This window comes from Anneissia japonica, unplaced genomic scaffold, assembly GCF_011630105.1.
Source record: "Anneissia japonica isolate Jap-2015-1 unplaced genomic scaffold, ASM1163010v1 scaffold585_len4108843_cov191, whole genome shotgun sequence".
Taxonomy (NCBI): Eukaryota; Metazoa; Echinodermata; class Crinoidea; order Comatulida; family Comatulidae; genus Anneissia; species Anneissia japonica.
The window spans coordinates 2,728,598-2,752,140 of record NW_022716829.1 but is presented as its reverse complement, the minus strand read 5'-3'; the positions used below and the strand labels follow the sequence as shown (position 1 = coordinate 2,752,140).

The following is a 23,543-nucleotide window of genomic DNA, read 5'->3' as shown; positions in this document are numbered from 1 at the left end:
AAGAGGATATATATATATAAATTCTGAAGAGGTACATAGTGTTTATATATACACATACATTTATACATGCATATTCTTTTATTTTTACAATATTAGCTTTTTCAATGGCTACTACAGTATTCACTTTTTCTTCTATATGACTGATATATATTGTTTCCTATTATAAAAACAAAGGTCGCAAATCCACAAAGACTATTGTTTATTTTATACAACTTCATATTTATTATTATATATGATTTTTGTGAAAGTTTAACTATGATGATCATACACGCGTAGAATAATGAAACTCACATTTGATGTAATATATTTAAAATTTGCAGGGGCGGATCCAGAGATGTCTGAAAGGGTGGTGCCAAAAGTGGGGTCGATTAAGTTAACACCACCCTAGGTGGTCCGGGGGCATGACCCTGCGAAATGTTTGTTTTCTAGACGTCCGAAAATAACCTTGATCAATTTTTTCTTTTTTTGACTTTCTAAACGGGGTCTTTTGGATGGCCAAGAACAATTTATGAAGGCCACTTTAGCAAGATGTCTTGGACCTCCTTGGCCATGTCCTGTTAAGAATCTTGGATTCTGGATCAAAAAATTCTCAGGTTGTATTTATATTTATTGGATTTGTCACACTAATAATGCTCTCTGCCTTTACTGCACTAGCTGTTGTGGACAATTTCAAAAAAATAATTATGATTTTTAGTCAAATGGGGATCAATAATATAGATATAAGAATGACTTGTAGGCCTGTTTATTTATTTTGTTTATCTTCATTTATTTGTTCCTTATACTGGGTGCCCTCTTCAGTAAAATATTACTGTTCTCCCAGAGCCCAGTACATAAATATTGAGCATGGTATACTTTTCTTTTTATCTTTAGAGGAAGACGCCCCCACATCCTTGGGGTCAGACCATTCAACTGCTGCTTAGACACCAAGATGGCTCTTTTTATTATTTGCCACTATTTAAAGCTTCTTACCTATTATTAAAACAATATAATTATTATGTTCAAGCACGGAGGAAATAATTTCCTCCATGGTTCAAGTCATTGTTTTTGTTTGACGGTATTATATAAGTGTAGTCTGTATTGTATATTAAATATTTAAAAGAATTAATCTGAACATTACAAGAGAGGATGGAATCATAAAGTATGTTAGTCTATGATTTACGGTGTAATGTCTTTAGTTGTGAGAAAACATATATTAATATTATATTACATGGGAAAAAACAGCCAAAAAGCTTTCATTTAAATTTTCGAGAAAAACCCATTACATTTTCATACTGGTTGTAAACGTTTAATTGGATGGAACAGAAATTAATTAATCATTAATGGAATAATATATTCAGCAATCTTTTATGATACTACAGTGTGGAAAATACAATACAGGTACTGTAATATACACCAAAAAGTATTGGAACTCTAGTTTATCTCAGAGCCATATATATAAAGAGTTGCGACGTTCCGCTCCTTGGTTTACGAAAGTCACGTGGTACACACTGTCCATTTTGTTTCATAATCTTCCCGATGAACACATGCAAAGTATATGTGTTACGTACATTGCATATTAATTTCACACACTTAATTGGGTTTACAATTATATTTTATAATTAACATCACTTAGTATGGACAGCGTATAACAATTCATATATAATCGAATATTTTTGCGCGTGCGTGCTCGCATAAATTCCGTGCTCGCGTAAATGATTGAAATTAAAATTAGAATTGTTTTCAATTATCGTTAATTCGAATGAATTAATCCGTTAAAATCAATTTGTAGTTTAGCATTGTTCATCATATTCAAATATTTTCATCTTTATTTTAATTATTATTATTATTTTTATTATTATTATTTATTATTATTCTTATTTATTATTTTTATCTAATTATATATATAATAATAATAATAATAATAATTATTATTATTATCATTAATATTATTGATGTATATATTATTCAAGTCAGTTTTTTGGTTAATGATGTATATGTACTATATTATATTTTATATTAAATATTCAAAAGAATTAGTCTAAACATTACAAGACAAAGGATGGAGTCATAAATTACAGCGTCTATTATTTGTAGTGTGGTAATAAAAGCTCTGTCCAGATTATCAAATTGCTTTGTTGTATGCCCATGTATAGTCGTGATGTGATGTCATCATGACCTTATTTAGGCATGTCACATGCTTTTTTCAAGCAAAATTTGATAGTCTGGACAGGATTCATTACATTTTCTTTATTAGGCAGACAGAACCCAAAAGTTATCTGAAAACGGTCAATCTGTTTATATTTGGATGGAACATAAATTATTAAATCATGAATGGAAGATATTCAGCAATCTTTTGTGTATTGAAATACTTTGAAAAACAGTAGATGAAAGCAGAGACTGGTTGCTGGTTTTATATATAGCGCCCTCTGTTTTTTGTCTACTTACATGACACAAGATGGGAAATTCCCAAAGCTAGTCATATCCGGCCATAGCTCTTATGTACCCGGCCAAATTCCAGCGTTTTGAATCTGGAAATTACAAAGTAATAAATTCTTTTAATTCAGCAGCGTCGAACCAGTGTAATAGATGCAATTCTAAGTACCACTGTACCAGACGTAAATTAAGTGAGTTTCGAGGGCAAGAAACGTTAGGAAACAGTTTGAACATGATAAAAGAACATGTTCTTGTTGTATGCTTATTTGACAGGCACATTTTGATATTTGTACCGTACATACGCATAAGAGATTATTGCACTGTTGGACCTCCTTAGGAAAAACAGCAAGTATCGAAATTTGAAGGCTATACATTTTTTACTAGTCGTTATTTATATCAATGAGGTCCCGAAGGAGGTATATCCTTGTATATACATTAGGCTAAAATGACGTTGCAAAGACAGACTGATATAAAGAGTGACCGTTTCTATTTGTAAATTTAACTGATGCTATTTTTTATGCGTTTGTTATGATCCGTGGTGTATCTATGGGTGGGGGTGCACCCCCAAAAAATCTTCACCTTCTCCAGTCGTCCCCCATTGAAAATGTTCAAAGCAAAAATATCACTTCAAATCACCTTATTTTGCAAGCTAGCACCTCTTGCTGACCTAATCATCAAGAATTCGATCCACTCGGCCACAAGTCAACTCGGCCACAAGTTAACTCGGCCACAAAAAGTTCAGCTACAATCAACTCGGCCACAAGTCAACTCGGCCACATTTATTATTATTGCTGCTATTATTGTTGTTATTATTATTGTTGTTTTTATTACCGTTAGTTTTAATATTATTTGTCTTAGCATTAACATTATGTATTGTTTAAATTTTTGCTGATATTATTATTGTTACCATACTGTATAAATAATAAAAAATTCTCAATTTTTTTATTCATATTATTATTATTATTATTATTATATATTAGTCTTAGTATTATTATTTTAATAATAGTAATTTTAAAAATATTGTTATTGGTATTTTATTGGTATTTTTCTCATATTATTATTATTGTTATTGTTGTTGTCACCTTTATTATCAATATTATTTATACCCTATTATTACTAAGTAGGCCTAGTATTATAAATATCATCATTATTATTATTACTAATTAGTATTTGACTATTATAAAAATAAACATTATCTTTAATTTATTATTGCTGTTATTATTGCTATTATCACCTTCAATGTTATTATCACTAATTAGTATTATTAAAATATATATTTAAATATCGTTATTATTACCATATTAGTATTATTACTATTAATATTGTTAAAATAAATATTACTATTATTATTGTTGTTGTTATCACCTTTATTATCGTTATTATGACTAATTAGTATTATTAAAGTAGAAATTTGAAAAGGACCGACATGTCACTGGTGATTCACGTCATTGACGGGTTTCAAACATAGCCCCCAATGGTCGAACAAATATGAAGGACTGAAGTCTGTCACCCAACAATACCAATTGTTCCTATTGTGGATAACTGATATTAGATGCTGCACCCCACCTAATTTTAACGTAGGCCTAATTCTTGGGCGTGGTTCTGAAGAAAATAGTATCGAAATGCACGCCATCATTGCATTCATTTGATTTTAGTCGGATTAAAAATAAATTTTTAACATTTAAAAAATCATAATGTGGTTTTTCTATTTCAATTTTTTAAGATTAGTATGTACTCATGTTTTATGTCAGTGTTTTAACGTGAAAAAAATTAAACATTAATATTTGTTTTTCTTAATTATTAAGATTGCTTAAATTGTTAATGTTACATTATTGTCAGATTTTATTCCATTCCGTTAAGTGACAGGTTTTCTCGGTTCAATAAGAGTACAGTGTAAAGAAATGAATACAACGATCTCATGACGATGATCAGAATTTTACTAAAATATACTGTGTACTTCATTTTAATCATATTGAAGAAAAAGGATGCAAAAACTGAGTATTATTTACATTTCATTTTAATTATAAATAACTTGTGGCCGAGTTGACTTGTGGCCGAGTTACCTGCTTCCGTCATCAAGCCTCCTCCCCCTATTCACCTTCCCATTTCAAGACTCGAGTCCCTTTCACACAGCTGCAAAATTGCAGTAAGCCAGGCATGGGTTTCTGTCTAAAAGGGTTGATACGCCATATGCCGGCTTACTTTAGTCCACCTTGCACCCTAGTAATATTGCCGCAATATTGCGGTAATGGTTACTGGCTTGCTCTGTCTGAAAGGGTCTACTCGATATTGTGACAATTAAGCCAGCGTGTGCATTTATGCACAAGCAAGGTTAAAGTTGAAAACAATAGGGCGGTGGTATTTTATAGGACCCTTTCAGACAGAAAAATGTAAGATAATACTGTAGCGCAATATTGCGGTAACAAAGGTGCAGTGTGAAAGGGTATAGACCAAATATTATGCTGGCATGCTTACTGCAATATTGCGGCAACGTCTATCTCATGGACTCTAGATATACCACTGTGTAGGCGGCCTATCATATCATTCCTAGGCATATATGGTTTGCAAAAATCGTTGAATTGGATAAATCATCAACAGCTACAGTAAATTTATTTTATATATAGTATTAAAAATATAATAAATAAAAATACTTAAGAATATACCATTGCTTTTTTGCAGAGCAGTAATATTATGTTTCTGTTTGACATGCAGGGTAACTGATATTTTTCTGCTGTGTATGATGGCCTCCAGGGTATTATTATTGAACCTGGATGTGGCAAGTTTTTGTGATCAGCAGATACCAGCTCCCAATGGAACATCAAAAAGTTTCCTTCGTTGGTTAATGTCATCATTGTCCAAACTGTTGCATTTTCTACTGAGAATAATAGCATCCATGTTGGGCTTAGAAATGGCAAGTAATAACAATCCACAGATATCAAGAACATTAAGTGAGGTTCCATTGTTCAGGAATCGTAAAATTCGGCAAATAGCTTGTGGCTTAGAGCAGACTGTTTATGTTTTAGGTGATGGAACAGTTTACATTCATAATAACAACCAAGGTGATGTCATACCAGGTGTGTATTCCAATCTACATCTTTTATTTTTTTTTGTAATGGGCTGTTCTAATTGTAAGTGTTATGTTATTATTAGTATAATTAATTATTATAAGTCAATCGTGACGTCATCACTGCAACTCCCAATGTTACTTGCCTATCCCCCACTAATTGAAAAATTAGTGGACGCTTGGCTTGATTTTTTTGGTTTGTGTGCAAAAAAAAATTTCATTTTTTTTGTCACTGCGGAGACATCAAAAATTGAATTGTAATTGAAAATTACTTTCGTAAAACAAGCTAAATGAGGACCCAAAGACAGTTACTTCAAATTAAATATTAAGTATGAACAAATAAAGAATTCATTGAATCAATGGAACCTCATAAAAAAAAAATGCTTAACAAGAATATTCTAGACCTATTTGAAAGACTCCAGGAACAGATTTGGATGTAGGCCTATGTCCAGGCAGGAGGCTGCTGAGGCCTCCTCTTACTAAGCTGTAGCCTAGCCTAGTTATGAAATCATTGCACGATTTTTACCTGTCAGCATGCACCTAACAAAAAAGTCAGTGAGTGTATTCTCTCTCGAATAGTGAAATGTTTATTTCTTTGATGAATGTCTATCAAAATACCATTACAAACAAGTTCTTTCTAACACAATTACAATATATTCATCGTATCCGTACTGTTATGTACTGCTGATGTGTAGTTAACACGTACGTACTCAGGAGCACAGATCAGCATATGCACAGCTAAATGTAAATACGCACACTGTATACTGATCATGTCACTATAACAACCAGTGACTGCTACACTATTTGGTTATCAAAAACTAAAATTAAAGATGGTGATTGACTTATAAAGCAATTAGTAGAGCATGCATCGTACACTAAAGGAAAATTATTATACTTAGGTTAGATTTAATGCATTCAAAAATTTCCTTTGGGCCTTACAGGCCCCCAGGAAATTTGTTCAAGCATTAAATATAACCTTCATATAATAATTTTCCAATAATGTACTATGCAAAGCTCTACTAATTGCTTATTATTACATTACAATTCATATTAATTGTTATATATTATAACACAGCTAAATAGATCCCTGTCATTTGCATGGTGAATTTTGTATCACATGACATTGGTTATTTACCATATTTTGCCACTCAGATGGATCTTACCTCATCTGTTCCTGTCCTTGGTTTGGTATGAAAATACAAATTCCATTCGTTTTTGCTCATTGCACAGTGCCTAGGAAATGCTATGACTTCAACCTAATACAATCTTTTGATTGGTTAAAAGATGCGGTACTGTTCCATTTAGAAAAAGGGTAGATTTTTTCATAACATATCAAATAACTAGAATCTCCATTCAGAAAAAAGGTAGATTTTTTGAAAAGAATAATGAATCTTCTTTATTCATGCAATGGAAAGGATATGTTTATTCGGCTCCGCCTTGTTGAATGGAACAGTCAATCTTTCAACTCATGAAAATATTCTTCCCACAAATAAAGAACATTAATTATTTGTATACAGTATGATATCCTATTGTATTTCTATAATTGTAAGTTTATTTTCTCACACAGAGCGTATGTCTTCTCTGGATACATTCTCCATTGTGCAAGCAGCCTGTGGGGATGGACACAGTGTGGTCTTAAGTGATAAAGGTCAAGTATTGAGTTGGGGTAATGATTCACAGAGCCTCGTCAAAATCAAGCCAAGGTAGCCATCAAAAATCCAAATTCTATAAATTGACTATCCTAACTTAAAATATTCATTTGTTTTTGGAATTGTATTATGTTCAGATGTGGACATCCATTTTTCAATGAAATTCAAAGGTTCTCCTAATTCTTCCCTTCATATCCAGCAGAAAATACACTTGCCAATATATAAATATAGTAATTGACCCAATAATTGACTCTCTCGATTAAGAGCCAAGATGTAACCAGTAGTGGATCCAGCAATTTGAAATAGAGTGGTCCCAGGGAAGTACTTTCGCAGTTAGTAGGCACGGATCCAATGGGGAGGCACAGGGACACATCTCACAAGATTTTCTACTCCAATGTAGCTCATTTAATTTAATTTTTTTTGCAGGGTTATACATTTTCCATCTGAGGAGTTTATCATACAGGTCTCCTGTGGATCAAGACACACACTGGCTCTTGCAAAAAGTAATTAATGTTATATTAATCCTTTATTTTTTTTAAATAAGTTAAAACGGAGTCAAAGTGTTTCTTAAAACTTAATCCAAATAATAATAGTTATAAAAAGAAACAATAATGTTTTGTATTAGAACCTAATTCAAATACTATTAGATGAAAAAAATATTTATGTAATAATAGTAATACTGTATTGTAATTTAATCAGTCACTACATATAATAATTTCTACAATTTGATGTTGGGATGGGTTTGTTGTTAGATGTGTTACCACATGCTAAAGTGATAATGTATCCCTAAGTGTTTATGTTCTCTTCACATAATAATATTTTGAATTATGCTAATCAATATGGCAACCATGTAGTGTAATTTAAAAATTTGCATACAGGTGGCAAGCTGTTTGCTTGGGGTGACAACAGCAGTTTCCAGCTGGGATTCAGCACTTTTTCTTTCTACACCTGTAATGTACCAACTGAAATTGCATGCTTGACGGGTCTGCCAATCAAGCAAATATGCTGTGGAGGTGACCACTCCCTCGCTCTGACGTTTAGTGGTGCTGTCTTCGGCTGGGGGTGTAATGAATCAGGTCAGCTTCTGTCTCTTATACACATCTAGATGTGTATAAGAGACAGCAGTATACTGATCATGTCACTAGTTGGTTATCATATGTATATAGGATGTATACATGTACACGTAATTGGACTTGCGGATATGTAAAACTAATGGTTCTCAAAGTATTGTAAAAACAACAAATGTTTTACATTTTATGAAAAAACATTATGTACCTAAGTATTGTGTGATTTGAAATTAGATAATTGCAAATGTAATTTTATGGAACACCGATTTATATTTCTGTTTCAGTTTGTAAAACTCCACACGAGTTAGATTTTCTGCGAGACCAGCAAATTTCCTTCATTGCATGTGGACAGAACCATTCAGTGTTTCACTCATTGGTAAGTGGTATAAAATATCACCTTTTTTATTCCATTTTTAAACTACAGTACAATCACACCTTGTATATTGGATATTTACTGAACTGTTGGATGTTGATACTGTAGTACACTGACAGATCCATGTCACCTGTTATATAATACAAATTAAAACTATGTGTATTACATAACCTGGTCTATTAAATGTTAATCTACAAAGACACCTGGTAGATATTAATACAGTACATTCCTTAATTATAATTTTTCTGCAATTCATCAGCAGTCCATCAATCAATCACATTTTTTTTCTAAATTACTAGAATGGTAAGGTCTTTACCCTTTCGAAGAATTCAGTAGACACTATTGATAGCAGGTTAGAAGGGCATGCAGAACTAGAAGACAGAAAGATAATATGTGGAAGGTAAGTTTGCTGTCACTGGTCTATTTTGTAAATACTTACCTGGATAAACCGACTAATAGCCATTGTTCCCGAAACGGAACACCCCTTAAAATAAAATAGAACAGTCCAACCCCGGGCGTTACATACAACTGTCTCCCTAACAATAGTCCTCATTACCTAGATATCCAACTGATCATGGAGAGGGTAGGAAGGGAGGGAAGGTTGCCCAGGTAAGTATCTCAATCACAGGCTACCAACATCACGATTGATTCATCCAGAACTAAAAGGTGGAAGTAAAGTTGATTACAGTGTTTTCATTTATCTTTATAATTACTGGACTAATATACTTTACCTTGTAAATACATTTAGGATACTGTATGTATGCACTCTTTGCTAAACAGAGGTTTAGCTGGCATATAAAAAAATAAAAATTAAAATGAAATGTAAGCCACCTGTTAGGTTCAAAATGGGAGTCAGAAGTTTTAGTGCAGAGCCAAATTTGTTTTGTCTTGTTTTTTTTTTTTAATTTCAGATGGTACACTTTGGCCTTTATACCTTCCAGCAATAATCTTTATATATTTGGGCCAAAATCATTAGACGACACCAATTTCACATTGGTGGAGGTCAAATCATTGTCAGAACATTTCTCTGGTGATACTTTGGATGCTAACGGAAGATCTTTATTCACCAACATATACTGTGGTGGACCTACCTGTTATTTTATCACCTCAGAGGTATGGTGTATGGCCAATAAAACACAGAAAAGTTATATTTTATTATTTTATTTTAAAAATATCAAAAATATATTTGCCTTTCTAGTGAATAGATAAAGTAACTTACACTCGTATTACCCTTAATCAAATGTTATGCTCATACTCATTAATTTTTACTCCTAGGTATTCATTAGTCATACTTATTCTATGTAAATTCACTTCCTTTACACCAATACTCACTTATTTTATTTTTGTATGTATTTTGTTCAATTTCCATGTGGTATTTTTTATATTCATGGTTTGTTGTGTTAAATATTTATATTGTAAATTCTTGTAAATTTCTAAATTCAATTTTAAATTCTGATGGGAAGCGGTGGGAGGCGCAATGGTGGAGCGGGGAATCAACGATTATGTGAGGAACACTAGGTCACAATATAAGGTGATATGAATGATTTTTAACTACTTGAGCATGATTTTTTTGTAGAAGCTATTTTTGAGGCATGTGCACCCTCTTGATACCCCACTGCAATTAGCTGAATTCATAACTTGATATTAATATTTATCTGATTTTTCTTTTTCTCAAAGGCTAACCAGATGGGCAATAACAATCCTAATACACAGGATGAACATTTTTCAGAACAAGTGATTTATCAACTAGATACAAAATCAATATCGGAACTTTCAGCCATATCACATTTATCAGTTGTTCCAGACAATATTGAAAAAGCCATCCAGAATTTGTTTTCATCATCGGCCTGTTTGAATGCATCATTCCTTAGAAGGTATATGCTATATTTTACTGAAGCTTTCACAGAATGGACCTACAGTACCTTTCCACTAAACCCCACCTCTTATTATTACTAAGTGGTGTAAAATCCTATGCACACACATACACTAGTGGGGCAACACGTGCGTGTGTATGACACGCACATATTCCTGGCACGTTCTTGATGCTCTTGAAAGGGCCATAAATGTGTATCATGCAATTGTCCTCTATGATGTCACATGAATGACAAAAGTGTATCCCCTACATCTGATGATCGCCAGAAACATTATTAAACCTTGTGGCAGACTTAGAGTACCGGTTGCCAACACAACCATCATCATTTTTTTTCTAAATATTTGGTAAATATTTTAATAAAAATTTTCGGAAATTTAATCCAACTTATGTTTACGCAAATGTTGTTGCTAAATTGACCAATCACCCATGTTTGTTTTTTGTCGCATTGAGAACTTAATGCAAATTAATGCACTTTAACACATTCTGGTTTACCTTAATTTCCATTGTCAATGAAATCTATTTTATGAACCAGCCAAATGAAAATAATACTCAATGACAAATCATTGTCAAAGAAACGAACCAGTCGGATAAGGCCAATGATAAACTGGTTCTTATCTTGCCTTGTTTTATTTGTATATTTTGCCATGGTGAAATAAATATTTTGATTATTTGGTTTGGTTACAAGCATTGATAAATATTTGTTACAGTGAACATTATTGCTGCAATGAAGAGAACTCAGGACTTAATCTTGTTAGTGCTAGGAAAACCTTCAAAAGAATTTCCCGAAAACATAACATCTTATCAGAGGTGAGACTCCTAGAAACATATACCATTATTAATTTATGCATTCTGTATATAATTTTGATGTTTCCTTAATCAAGATTATTAAATTTTATTCATCTCCAGCAACGAATAACCCATCACCTTTAAATATCATATTAGTGATTATTTGATTGTATAATGGACCTTATATAATCAAAGTTTGGATTGTATTGGATAGGAGTTGATTTTCGTTTTTTCCTAGGCCATCTTACATTAAATATATTTATTAATGTAATCTGACAGTCTGCAAAATATGGGCCATGTACTGATTTTGGGCTGCAGAACTTTTTTGAAGATTTGTTTTTATAAAACTCTTTCACTGATATAGTGAACACGCAGTTTATAAAAAATTTCGTCATTAATGATATAAAATCATTGTATATCATAAGAACATTAAGGTAATTTCCATGATCAGACCTTCTTGCTAGGTTTTTGAATCATTGTCGCTGGTGTTGCTGTCCCGAGGTGTTGCAATCTCAACTGGGCCGTGGAGTAAACGGTTTGCAGGATGCTGATATAACATCACAGAGGCACGTATTATATATATTTATATATAGGCCTCTATATATATATATATATATATATATATATATAACTCATGGACCAGTTGTTAGTATTTAGAGCATCATTCCATTCTGTCTTCCCATCTTTCTTTGTTCAAAGTATAGGTTGTCTGTGAAAAAAACAATATTTATTATTATTTCCAGATTTCTAAAGTAATACATACACAACTAAGTCCAACTCTATTGAAATCGCCTCCTGGTATAGAAGCGCTTCGACTTTACTTGTTACTACTGGAATTTCCCACAATGCAATTCCCTGAATTGTACCTTCAATCTATCATTAGCATCACTAAAGCATTGTGTAATCTTTCGCCTGAGATGTCAAAAGTCATTGGTTGGTAGTATTTTTTTTAATGATAAATGATTATTTTTCAGTAATATACCTTAATACTGTAGCTTTGTTCAACCCATTGAAACATGTTTAGTATCATATATTAGGCCTTCTATTTTAATATTTAATTAATTTAATTTGCTCTTTTTACTGGCTTATCTCTTCAGTAAAATGTTACCAGAGAGTCTACACTATACATTATTGTCAATAATTGAATTAAAATTTTTATTTCTCTTTATGATAGATACGTGGATTGGAAATCTCCTGCCTGGTCGTTTCAAACATCTAATAATTACCTTCAAAAATGTGGTTGTACATTTGTTGTCCGAACAACGAAACAGACCCGTGTTCACACTTGAATGGAACATAACAATTGCCCTGGACATGCTTAAGAAACTCAACAAGGTAAACAGTGCATTTTGCTTCATACAAATACATACTACAGATGCCCATTTTCCTAGATATGGGAATCAAAGTCGAAATCTGTTAATTTGCTGAATTATTTTGTTGTTATTCAATATTGTAATGCAATCTATTATACACCAAGGAATATTTGTTTACAATTGCCATTCTGTTTTTGTATTGGTGTGAGGTCACAGGTATTAAGCTGGTTTTCCACTAGACAAATTTATTCGCACGAATCAAAGCGTCAGTTAGCTTCCTGAGCCCTGATTGGTTGGGCATTTTTTTCAATTCGAAAAATACTCCGATAGGAATGTGAATGCCCATGAACCGATGCTTTCGTTTCGCGCGTATAGATTTGCCTAGTGGAAAACAGGTTTTACACATGCTCTGTTGGCAGGCTCGATATAATCCCATTCAGAAAATTTGTGTTGGTTTAATACTTTCTTAAGTAATTTTATTTGAAAGAAAAAGAATGTAAAAAAAAATATGGTCATGATGACATCACATGACCATATATAGGCACATCATGACTATATATGGACATACAGAGTTTTTTTGTACGGAGCTTTACTTAATTGTGTATTATTTATTCAAAATACATGAATCTAATTCTACGGAATCGGATTAAGTTCCGGTAAGATTAATTATTTAAATTTCAACTCTGTTGTGAGTGGGCATCTGTTTTCTATGTATATTTTATCCAGATCAGTGAGAAGAACTCCTGGGAAAATTTAATGCATATTTAGGTGCACATTCAAATATGTGTATATATCTCATATTCATGATAATATTATGTATATATACAAATTATCTGTGAATATCTGTGATATTCATATTGTTATCATGGTCTTGTCAAATTTTTGGGAGTGTGCTTTATTCCATTTGTACTTCAGTGTAAAGTATTTTCATCCTAATGGTTTATCATCTTGTATTTTATCTTGCAAAAGATCTTTGAAGAGAAAGAAGAGAGTATCGAACATGTTTCGTACACATCGTTTTATATTCCTGAGGTCAATTTACTCTGGGAAGGGTCAACACTTCCACCTACATCGGTTAAGGTAGGTAGTTATTAACCATCTTTAACTAGTTTTTTGTTGAGTATTATTTTCATTTGGCTGGTTTGTAAAATAGGACGCAGGGGTTGATGTCCCCGACAGGAGGATAAGTGGGAGGGGCCCTTTCCTTTCTTTTCCATTCTCCGTTTCATTTTTTTTCTTTCTCTTCTCATTTTCTTTACTACTTTTCTTTTAATTCCATTACTTTAGCAGAATGTACCTGAAAAGTACAAACTCCATACTATCATAGTGTCTATAATCAATGGACATAACATAATTGCCCTCACTATCCTTACATTGCAAACCGTAAAGGAGATTCTTTGTCAAATATTTTTTTAAATTTTATCCACAGCTACTAAAACAGTTCCTGGAGAAGTATCCATTTATTCTGGAGAATACAGTAAAGATGCATCTTATCCTAATTGACAGCCAAGAACAGAAAATGGTAAGGCAAAACAGAGTTGAGAGGGTGGATTTAGACATAGACATAGACATACCCATAACAACAGAATTTTTAAAAAATCTCAAAATATTCTCACAAACATTAAAAGAGTTTAACTTCCTTAAACAAAACATTTGAACATTAAGTTTCTTAACCAAATAGTCCATATAACAGTTCCAAGCGAGCATATTGTCAAAGATAATTCCCAAATACCGTACTCAAATTGTTCAACCTGTTCAATACATGAATTATTAATAGTAATACAATCATTTATCAAAATTTTTTTCCTAAAATCGATTACCATTTCTTTTGTCTTATCTGTGTTTAACTCTAAGAAATTACTGTCACAGTTTGATACAAAATGTTGAATCTCTGAGTTATAAAGTTCAATACCAAAAGCAATCAATCAATCTTCTCACAGATTTTCATAGCAGTGGATGTAAGTGCTATAGGTCGCATGTCATTCATGGTTTGAATTACATTTTTCTTTGGTATCGGCACATTGCATGACTTTTTCCATAAATCAGGAACCATTTAGTGACTAAAACATTGATTAAAAATAATAGAAAAAATATAGGATAGTTGAGAAGCACAAGCCTTCAAAACCCAAGGAGACAGATTATCAGGGCCGGGTGCCTTTGTTGCATTTTGTTTCCTAAAATGATTATGAACAGTAATTTCATCTGTAAAAAATTCCAAGTTGCAACTTTGACTGTTAATTAATCTGCTAAAAATATCATCTGTTTCATTACGGAAATCAAATTTTTCAAACCTATTAAAAAATCCATTAAGCTCATTGGCATATTTGTGAGACAATCACTAAGAGGGCTAGTTTCAACTTTACAATTAGAAAATCCACTCATCATTTTCATTCCTTTCCATACTTTCCTCATGTTATTTTGGGTGGAATTATTTTCAATTTGTGTAAACACTAAAAATAACAGACGAAAGTCTGAAAAAGTCTTATTAAAGACTCTTTTCACACGTGTAAACAGGCCATAATGCACACAGGACAAATGACTTAAAACGTCTCATCCAGCTAAAACACAAGGAGAGCAGTGATGGGAATTGAACTGGGGACCTAGAGATCTCCACTGTTCAGCGCACACACAGTGGCTACCACCAGTTTAGCCGACTGAGCTTAGATACTCTATATAAGAAGAAATCCTGCAAATCTTAGAATAGTGATTAAAATTTACAGGAATTCAAACCAATAGTCTCATAATTAAATGCCTGGACGACAGTTGCTGTGCCAATGGTTCCTTCCCCTATATTGCATATACCTATCTATATGTAAATGTCCTAAAATTAAACTTTTGCTCTCTTGTGTTGCAGAGGGCAGTGAATGAAGAATCGTTCTTTTGGAGGATGTTGCAAGGAATCGGGTGCAACATGTTCATGATAAACCCTCCATTGCGATGTTATTTTTTTCCATTGTCGTTGACCATTGATAGACAAGACATTGTAGATAGCACTCTGAGGCAACTAAACAGGCATTCGGAAAGAGATTACAAGAAACCATTGCGGGTGATCTTTAAAGATGAACTAGGAATAGATGATGGTGGTCCTCACAAGGTTAGAATTTGTTTAGTCATAAATTGTTTTACTTTCAATTTTTTTGTAATTAGTTTGGCTTGTACCACTTTAATACAAGTCAGACAATTTTTTTACAGAAATTCAAATCATAAATATCATTATTGAAAACATGGATGACAACTTGTCCCTATTACATGGTATTCGAGACATAGACACGTAAAAAAAATTTTACTGATTTATTTATTTATTTATTCAACTTTCTTCTGGACAGCATGCTTAATGCAGAGGAACTGTTTTTTGTTGTGGTCCAGGTATCCTGTGATGAATTGAAGGAGAAAAATATAAATTAAAAAAATCAGTAGTGATGTTGTTAGAATGTGAGTGAGATACTTACCTAAATAGACTTAACGGAAAGGAACTTAAAAAATTATTCTTTCACCAAACTTTCCATTTTGGTAAAAAAAAATACAAATCTTAGCAATACTATATTGCCTAGTTTTTGCGAAAAAGATTAATTTGCATTCTGTAATGAACTTATGTTTATTCCGTTGTTTTTTTTTTTTTTTTGTGTATGACAGGAGTTCTTTCAAGAGGTATTCAAAAAGATTTTTGATCCACAATTTGGGATGTTCAAGGAATTTAGTACAGGAACAGTTTGGTTCAACCCTCAGGTATGTGATTTACTCAGCTTCTATCTGGCTGTTGTTTTGCAATAAATAAATTTTCAAAACAGAAATCAAAGAAAAAATATCAATTTTTAATCCAATAAATGTTTAAACATTTTCATCATTCTTCTAATATTATTGATATTTTGTGTTGTTATTCATGTGATTTTGTAATGTTTTATGCATATTGAATCCTCTGGGTGAGCTGTAACATTGAATTAAATGCTTGCGGTACACCACATACATACTGCCCCACCATGACAAAAGGAAGCAATGATGTTTGCATTGCTCTGAGTAATTAAGGAATATGGAGCATGTTGATTTTGTCCCCTGCTTCCATTTCTGGTGGTTTTTACTGTATTTTTAGTCTCTTACTTCCTTTTTGTGTTGCTAATTACTTGTTAATGAGTGGTATTTGAACATACTCAAATATATAAATATGTTTCAAATTATTAGTTTTTTGATAGTGACTAAAAAAACTCTTTTAAAAAAAATTGTCCTTTTGTCATGGTGGGGCAGCATAGTTCTGGAAAGAAATGTTGTTTTTGTTGAGGATGTCTCAAATCTTCAACAAAAAAACAACATTTCAATATCTATGTGGTGTACCGCAACATTTAATATATTATTACTTCATCATGCAAACCTTCAAAAATATTATTAAATTGCAAACAAATATTCAAACAGATACAAAAATGAAAGACCTAAATTAGCAATCCAATGAGCTTAAGCTTTTAAATCATCTGAAACCTGTCACAATTGTAGCAGTACTTACATTCAAAAATGTTTTGTCTAACCTTCATATAATAATGTTCTGCTAGTGTACTATGTGCAGCTACAGTAATTGCTTATTATGATAATAATAGCAATAATCAATAATGCAATAAGAAATCATTTGGATTAACTATTATAAGTTTAATTAAGTGGAATGTTTGAAATGAAAATGTTTAATCTCTTTTATTACATAATAAATGTCAACACTTTAATCAATTTAGGCATTATTATTGTTAATTGCTTTATGTTCATTTAATGTGGTATTTTTTTTTTAATTTGTTCAAGGGCTCCAATGGAGTTTTTATATTTTAAAACTTTCTTGGTATACATTAGGAATTAATATCTATCTGTTCTTCTTAATTATTTATCTGTTCTTTGTTTTTGTTGTGTATTTAAAAAATGTTTTGTGATTTTAATTTCTGAATAAAATGAAATCCAATATTCTGCTTGTCGATCAGTTAAGCTTAATTTACTGTATTTCTTGTAGTCTCCTAAGGATTGGTCAATGTTTCGAATGGTTGGTTTACTCTGTGGATTAGCAATCTACAATCAAGTTATTGTGAACCTACCCTTCCCCCTAGCACTTTACAAAAAGCTGCTTGAAAGGTAAAGAATATCAGTAAAATATACATGTATTTAGGTAGAGTCGCTTCTTTTTAGTTTATATTTTGCTTAATTCTGGATTTGAAGCTTTTAGCAAAATGTGCTCAATCAAGATTTAACTATTATCATTATTATTATTATTATTATTGTTATTATTATTATTATTATTATTATTATAGGGAAAAGTAAAGAATATGATAAAATATGCATGTATTTAGTCATAATATGGATCCAGTTTATGAGGTGTCTTTTAAAATTGGTGTTATAATTATTTCTGTAATTCAGCTTTGGCTGCCACTGAATGATTTTTCTTTGTATGTTTGACATTTTCAAGATAAAGACATAATTTATATGCTTAAATTTGAATCTGGTCAGTTTATTCAGCAATAATAATGTTTACCGTAGTTTTTTTTATCCCACTGGCATTCGAGTGATAGCATCAAGATGCTAAGGTGATACTTTTATGATACCTTGTTTCGCAGATCTGCCGCCCGACGAAAATTTAAATTTGGAATAAAAGAAGTGCACCTGCCGCCGTGAATAATTCGAAGTTGAGAAAAAAAAATCACCCAGTAAAATTTTACCAGAAAGAAATCTTAATGTATATTTTTTCACAATTAAATAAATAAAAGCATTTAACAGGTCAAAGCAAACTTATATCGCAGTAATTATAGTGTGTAGGCCTGCGATCTATCGTGACACAAACACATGGTGCTAGCACGAAGGCTGGCTGTAGACACCGTCAGCACATTATGCAGCTTGTCGAATTATTCTGGTCAAAATCAGCAATAAAGTTTTAACATTACAGTATTTCATTTGACACTGAATGTCATATTATTTTAGTTTTTTAAGGTCTTGGCCACAAAAAATTATATCTTTTTTGTCAAATGTGACCCAAGCTCACAAAAGGGCTGTAAACTCGCACCGCACTGTATTGAGAAACAAGCCTCCATAGCTAGAATAGGGCGTAGAACGTGAATTTTGTGTAAATTGGGTTTTTGTGTAATAAATAAAGTATAACTTTTAATCTTTCTATTCCTGAAGTTTGAGTTTAAAATTCCAATTTGTAAGAGGTAAAATTTAGCCATTTTCAGATGGGAGCTAGTGAAAAATGAATAGAAACCTGCCGAAAATAAAAGCATTTTTCTCAAAACTTGATTTAAGAAAGTTGATAAGATGAAAATTATTCAAACGGTCATAACTTTGCTTCCAGACACCTGATTGAGTAAAGTAAATGATATGTTCTATGCTATTATAACAAAAACTCATTTTGGCCTGAGGACAAGCTTACAGCCCTTTTGTGAGCTTGGGTCACAAATTAAGAATGAGAACATCTCAACTACTACTGTAGTGCTCACTCAATTGTGATTAATTTTGATTAGAGCTTAATAAAACAAAAACAATTGTTTTACAGTATTTCTTTTTATATTTTTAGTGTATATCAAACCAACCTTATTTCATGCAAATAAATTTTATCTTTCTCTTTTTAATTTAAAAATACAAATTTTTGTAAATGAAATTTTATTTTTTCCGTCCTCCACTTAGGTACTTTTGACAGGACAATTTTGCTAAGTTAAAAAATAAAATTATATTTTTCAAAAATGAGGTGCGCTAAACAAAGTATTAAAAAAAGTATCGCCTCAACTGTGTCCAATTATCAGATTTTCTTCTTTAAAAAAAACAAACAGTTGTATGCCCATATATAGTCATATGCCTATAATGGTCATGATGTGACATCATCATGACCATTATGATATTAGGCATGTCACACAGTGGTGGCGCCAGGACCTGCCTGACGGGGGGGCTAAAGACCCCGACGGGGGGGGGTTAGTGGAGCGAATCGAGTCTCACTTGGCTGGGGGTCAGGGGGCCGCCCAGGGCCACGGATATTTGATGAATTATGGCTATAGCCCCCCAGCCCCCCCTCTGCCGCCACCATTGATGTCACATGTTTTGTCAAAGATAGTCTGGGCAGCTGCTTCAAACTATTCTGTAAAACAACTTGAACACACGCTTCTGCACTTTAAAGTTTATATCCTATCAAAAAGTTGATATTTTTTCAGGCCAGTGTATCTGACAGACATGAAGGAATTGGATAAAGGAATGGCAAAGTGCTTAAAAGCTATCTTAGATTATGATGACTACGATCTACAGGATGCATTCAACATGTACTTTCAAGTATCCACAGAATTCCGTGGAGAGGTGAATACTTTTGACCTCAAGGAAGGGGGTAAAGACATTCCTTTAAACTATGACAACAAGTAAGTTCATATCTATATCCTTGGTGTTTACACCGAATAAATCCATGGTTTCCATCCATAAATTTCTTAATTAATTTTCTTCCATAATTGCAAATTGAAACAAGGTAAATCTCTAATTAGCTACATCATAAAACAGATTTTATTTATGTAGTCACATTTAATAATTCCAATATTCATCCTCTTTTTTTTAGACAGGAGTATGTTGATCTGTATATTGACTGTATCTTCAATGAATCAGTGAAGGATCAATATAGTGCTTTTGCAGAGGGGTTCTTACAGGTCTGTGGTGGACCAGTACTACAGAAGTTCCATCCTCAGGAACTTAAGACTATGGTTGTTGGCAATGACCTTTATGATTGGAAAGAATTTGAACGTGTAAGTCAATTATCAAATAATTTCATAATAAACTTATTTTCATTGTTAAACTACCAGTGGAGATGCATCTCTATACCTAAGTTACTATCATGTGATGTCTATTTCGTGAATACTTACCTGGATAACCGACTAATTGCCATTGTTCCCAAAACGGAACACCCCTTCGAAAAAAAAATGGAACAGTCCGACCCAAGGCGCCACGTGCGAACCGTCTCCCTGACAAACGTCCTCATTCCCTTTTCGACGTTGTTCGAAGTCGGATACATTCTAGCCTTTGAAAATTACTAGCAGACTTTTCAAGCAATTCTGTTCTCCTTGGATTTATTTTTGCTTTGGATTTATTTTTGCCTTGGATTTATTTTCAACTTGTGGTTAACAAGATATCCTTTTTATTGTACTCTCGATCGGCATGTCCGCTCGCAAGTCTTTGTGCTCGGCGTGTGGGGGCCCCAAACCGAGTGTTAAGCTCGACCGGCTCTCAGGGTGCCGGTTGTGTCGCTCGTGTAGCAAGGCTGAGCCTTGCAAGATTTGTGCGTGCTGGCCCCCGACTAAGTTTGCGGCGGCTCTGGATTGGGCAGCTCAGGCTGCCACTCGATCTCAGGGTTCGCTGCCGGCTGCGTCGGGGATTGTAGCGGCGCCGGATGACTCGCCTCCACCGCTGGAGGATTTGTCGGCTTCGCGTTCGGCGGGTCCTTCCCCTCCGCTGGATCCGGCGCTGGTTTCGTTGATTTCGGAGCAGGTGGGCCGGGTGGCTCGGGAGGTTTTCGCCGGAATGCGGGCCGCTTCGGCGGTTCCGGATCCTGCCCCGCCTGTCCCTGGGGATGGGTTCCGGGTGGCCGGCGAGTCGCCTATGGACGAATCGTCCAAGCATCTTGAGTCGGAATCTGAGGACATTGTCCTCGGCTCCGATCTCTCCATCCTTGATCATTTGGGGGTCTCTTTTTACACTCCGTGCCGGGGTGGTTTGGGGGCGGGTCTGTGTGGGCCGCCGGCTCCTGCGCGTCCCGCCCACCCAGTCCCGGTTGTGGGACTCCACCCGGACCTCATCCTTTGCCTGAATTCCCAAGCGAAATCCAAGCCAGTTGCTGCGCCACGGCGTCTTACGGCTGGTTTTCCGGTCCCCGAGGACCAGTACAAGCAGTTCATTCAGGTGCCGCCCATTCCTCGCGCTGCCAAGGGCAGACTGCGGGAGGATCAGAAGCTCTCTTCTACTTCTAAGGTTTTGTTTTCTAACAAAGCTCAGGGTGCAGCTGAGGAGGCTTTGGCCTTTGTGGACCGCACGGCTCGGGAGGGCATATGCTCAGTGAATGGGGCGGGGTTTGCTTTGTCCTTCTTGTCTGATGCTGACGCTAACCCAACTCTCGCCCCGGTCTCGTCCCGGACGCCATTGGCCTCCTTCGGGCGGGCATTGGCCTTATTCCGGACCAGTTCCATCGCCCAGGCTGCCGGCACGGCCCGGAGGGCTAATGTGCTCCGGGCGACGACGGTCAGCCCTGGTCACTTTGACCGGTTTTTAGACTGCCCTTCTTTTGGGGCAGAGGACCTCTTCTTTTGCCAGTTCGCGGCCAAAGAAGAGGCTTGGGCTAGGGAGTTGGAAGCGTGGCGTCAGACTAGGGCTAAGTTCCCTGGGCTGGGCGTTCTCGAGGCCGCCACATCAGCCCCAGCAGAAACAGCCTCTGTTCATCGCAGCCCGCAGCCGCTGTCCCTCCTGCTCCTGCTCCTTACTATCATGTGATTTCTGTTATTCATTGCGTATTACCTTGAGAAAAAACATGTCCTAAATGGGAAACCCTCAAAGCTCAGTTGGTCGAGTATCCAAACTGTAATCGGAAGGTCTAGGGTCCAAATCCTTATGGGGATGTACATTTTTCTCAAATATATAATTATCATCATCAAATATCACGAGTAGAGGTGTATCTCTATACCTAAGTTATTATCAAATAATTTCATAAATTTAAAATAAATTGATGGATGGATAGATGGATATAGAAGTATATTTAGATAGGTGAAAAAAAACTACACATATAAAATACAATTTCTTCATTATAACCATGTCACTCACTAACTTATTTTAATCATTTATTTTATCATTCACTTATTTTAAAATCACCCATCCATTAATTCGTAATTCTATATACAATATTAATGTATTTATTAATTTAATTCGTTTGATTCAACTTTACACAAACAAAATATCAAAAAGTAAATTCATAAATTGATACACAATTAAGCTTAAATTATACATACACAACTAAATTTTAAAATAAATTGTGAATCTTAAAGCCCCATTCCTGGCAAAATTTCTCTTAAGGAAAAATCTGATTTTTATATATGTTATAAAGATTTATAAATAAAATACGGAATCGCTAGTTTAACTGAATTTAGACACTGCTAAACATGAAAATAATGCAAAATAAGACTCAACTTTGATTTGTTGTGTTCCACACAAGAAATATACGCGCATGAATTTTTTTTATGTTTGATGTTGCGATAGGTCTAATCTATTTTAGTAAGTGCTGGAAACATTAGGCCTGGCCTCGATTTAGGTTCTGTTGTCAGACATAAAAACGGCCAACATGATATTTTCCGCTGCTAGTATTGACACTTGTGAAATATAATATTTCATTAGAATTATATCAAACTTGTTAAAAAATCTGACAGACTTTTTGACAATTAATTAAACATATCTCAGGCCTATTCGATCGACCGCAGTGTGTGAGATGTGCAGTACAAAATACCAATCACATTAGAGAGGGTGCACTTTATCGCTCACGATCGTATCAGCGAAGTAAACAGTTTAGTAAATCAGATCGATTAATGCTTTTATTTAATTAATTGTGAGATGAATTAAAATATCTTATGAGAGTTCATGGCATTGGTGGGCGAGATAAAAATAAAGAATAATGTGGTGGGTTTGCAAAACAATTCCCCTGCCTACCTAGGATGCTCGACTGTATAAAGTATACACAAAAAGCAGCTGGTGAGAGCATTCCAGCAGATGTGATCTACAACCTCTGAATTTCCCTAGTAACAAAGAATTTATTGAGAAAATGGTAATATCCTGAGAAATATTCTGTACTTCTCATTTTTTTTCTCCTTTAGCGTAAAACTAAAATTTATGCCACTTTTTTTATGGTTTATAATAAATAATTAGAGTAATGCATATTCATATGGAGTGGAGTTGTTTTTGGTTGTGAGAAAAAATCCTCAGGAATTGAACCCAGGATCCTGAGATTAGAAGGCAAGCATCTTAACCACTGAGCTGTTCAACTCCAC

General features: G+C 34.0%; 2 protein-coding genes across 2 annotated transcripts in view; both read left to right on the top strand.

The window, feature by feature from the left end:
• The first annotated feature begins 2,477 nt into the window (after positions 1-2,477).
• LOC117109869 (probable E3 ubiquitin-protein ligase HERC4) lies at positions 2,478-8,230 on the top strand. Its single transcript, XM_033252316.1, has 5 exons — positions 2,478-2,607; positions 5,125-5,486; positions 7,044-7,179; positions 7,552-7,628; positions 8,004-8,230. Exons 2-5 carry the CDS (start codon positions 5,150-5,152, stop codon positions 8,228-8,230), a joined length of 777 nt encoding a protein of 258 aa, XP_033108207.1. The 5' UTR covers positions 2,478-2,607; positions 5,125-5,149.
• A 62-nt stretch (positions 8,231-8,292) lies between these two features.
• Positions 8,293-23,543, top strand: part of LOC117109868 (probable E3 ubiquitin-protein ligase HERC3) — a 20,731-nt gene continuing 5,480 nt past the window's right edge. The window contains exons 1-16 of the mRNA XM_033252315.1: positions 8,293-8,308; positions 8,477-8,568; positions 8,865-8,965; positions 9,477-9,678; positions 10,243-10,439; positions 11,146-11,245; positions 11,968-12,157; positions 12,399-12,559; positions 13,507-13,617; positions 13,967-14,059; positions 15,392-15,631; positions 16,171-16,263; positions 17,516-17,634; positions 19,695-19,892; positions 20,084-20,267; positions 20,692-21,998. Coding sequence (XP_033108206.1) covers positions 8,293-8,308; positions 8,477-8,568; positions 8,865-8,965; positions 9,477-9,678; positions 10,243-10,439; positions 11,146-11,245; positions 11,968-12,157; positions 12,399-12,559; positions 13,507-13,617; positions 13,967-14,059; positions 15,392-15,631; positions 16,171-16,263; positions 17,516-17,634; positions 19,695-19,892; positions 20,084-20,267; positions 20,692-21,998 — 3,404 coding nt within the window. The remainder of the gene's footprint in view (positions 8,309-8,476; positions 8,569-8,864; positions 8,966-9,476; positions 9,679-10,242; positions 10,440-11,145; positions 11,246-11,967; positions 12,158-12,398; positions 12,560-13,506; positions 13,618-13,966; positions 14,060-15,391; positions 15,632-16,170; positions 16,264-17,515; positions 17,635-19,694; positions 19,893-20,083; positions 20,268-20,691; positions 21,999-23,543) is intronic.

Excerpts from the sequence above, each read along its gene's own strand:
- LOC117109869 (XM_033252316.1), top strand. The coding sequence starts at position 5,150 with ATGATGGCCTCCAGGGTATTATTATTGAACCTGGATGTGGCAAGTTTT. Across the intron at positions 7,180-7,551 it reads CTCGTCAAAATCAAGCCAAG|GGTTATACATTTTCCATCTG; the intron begins GTAGCCATCAAA and ends TTTTTTTTGCAG. Across the intron at positions 7,629-8,003 it reads CACACTGGCTCTTGCAAAAA|GTGGCAAGCTGTTTGCTTGG; the intron begins GTAATTAATGTT and ends ATTTGCATACAG.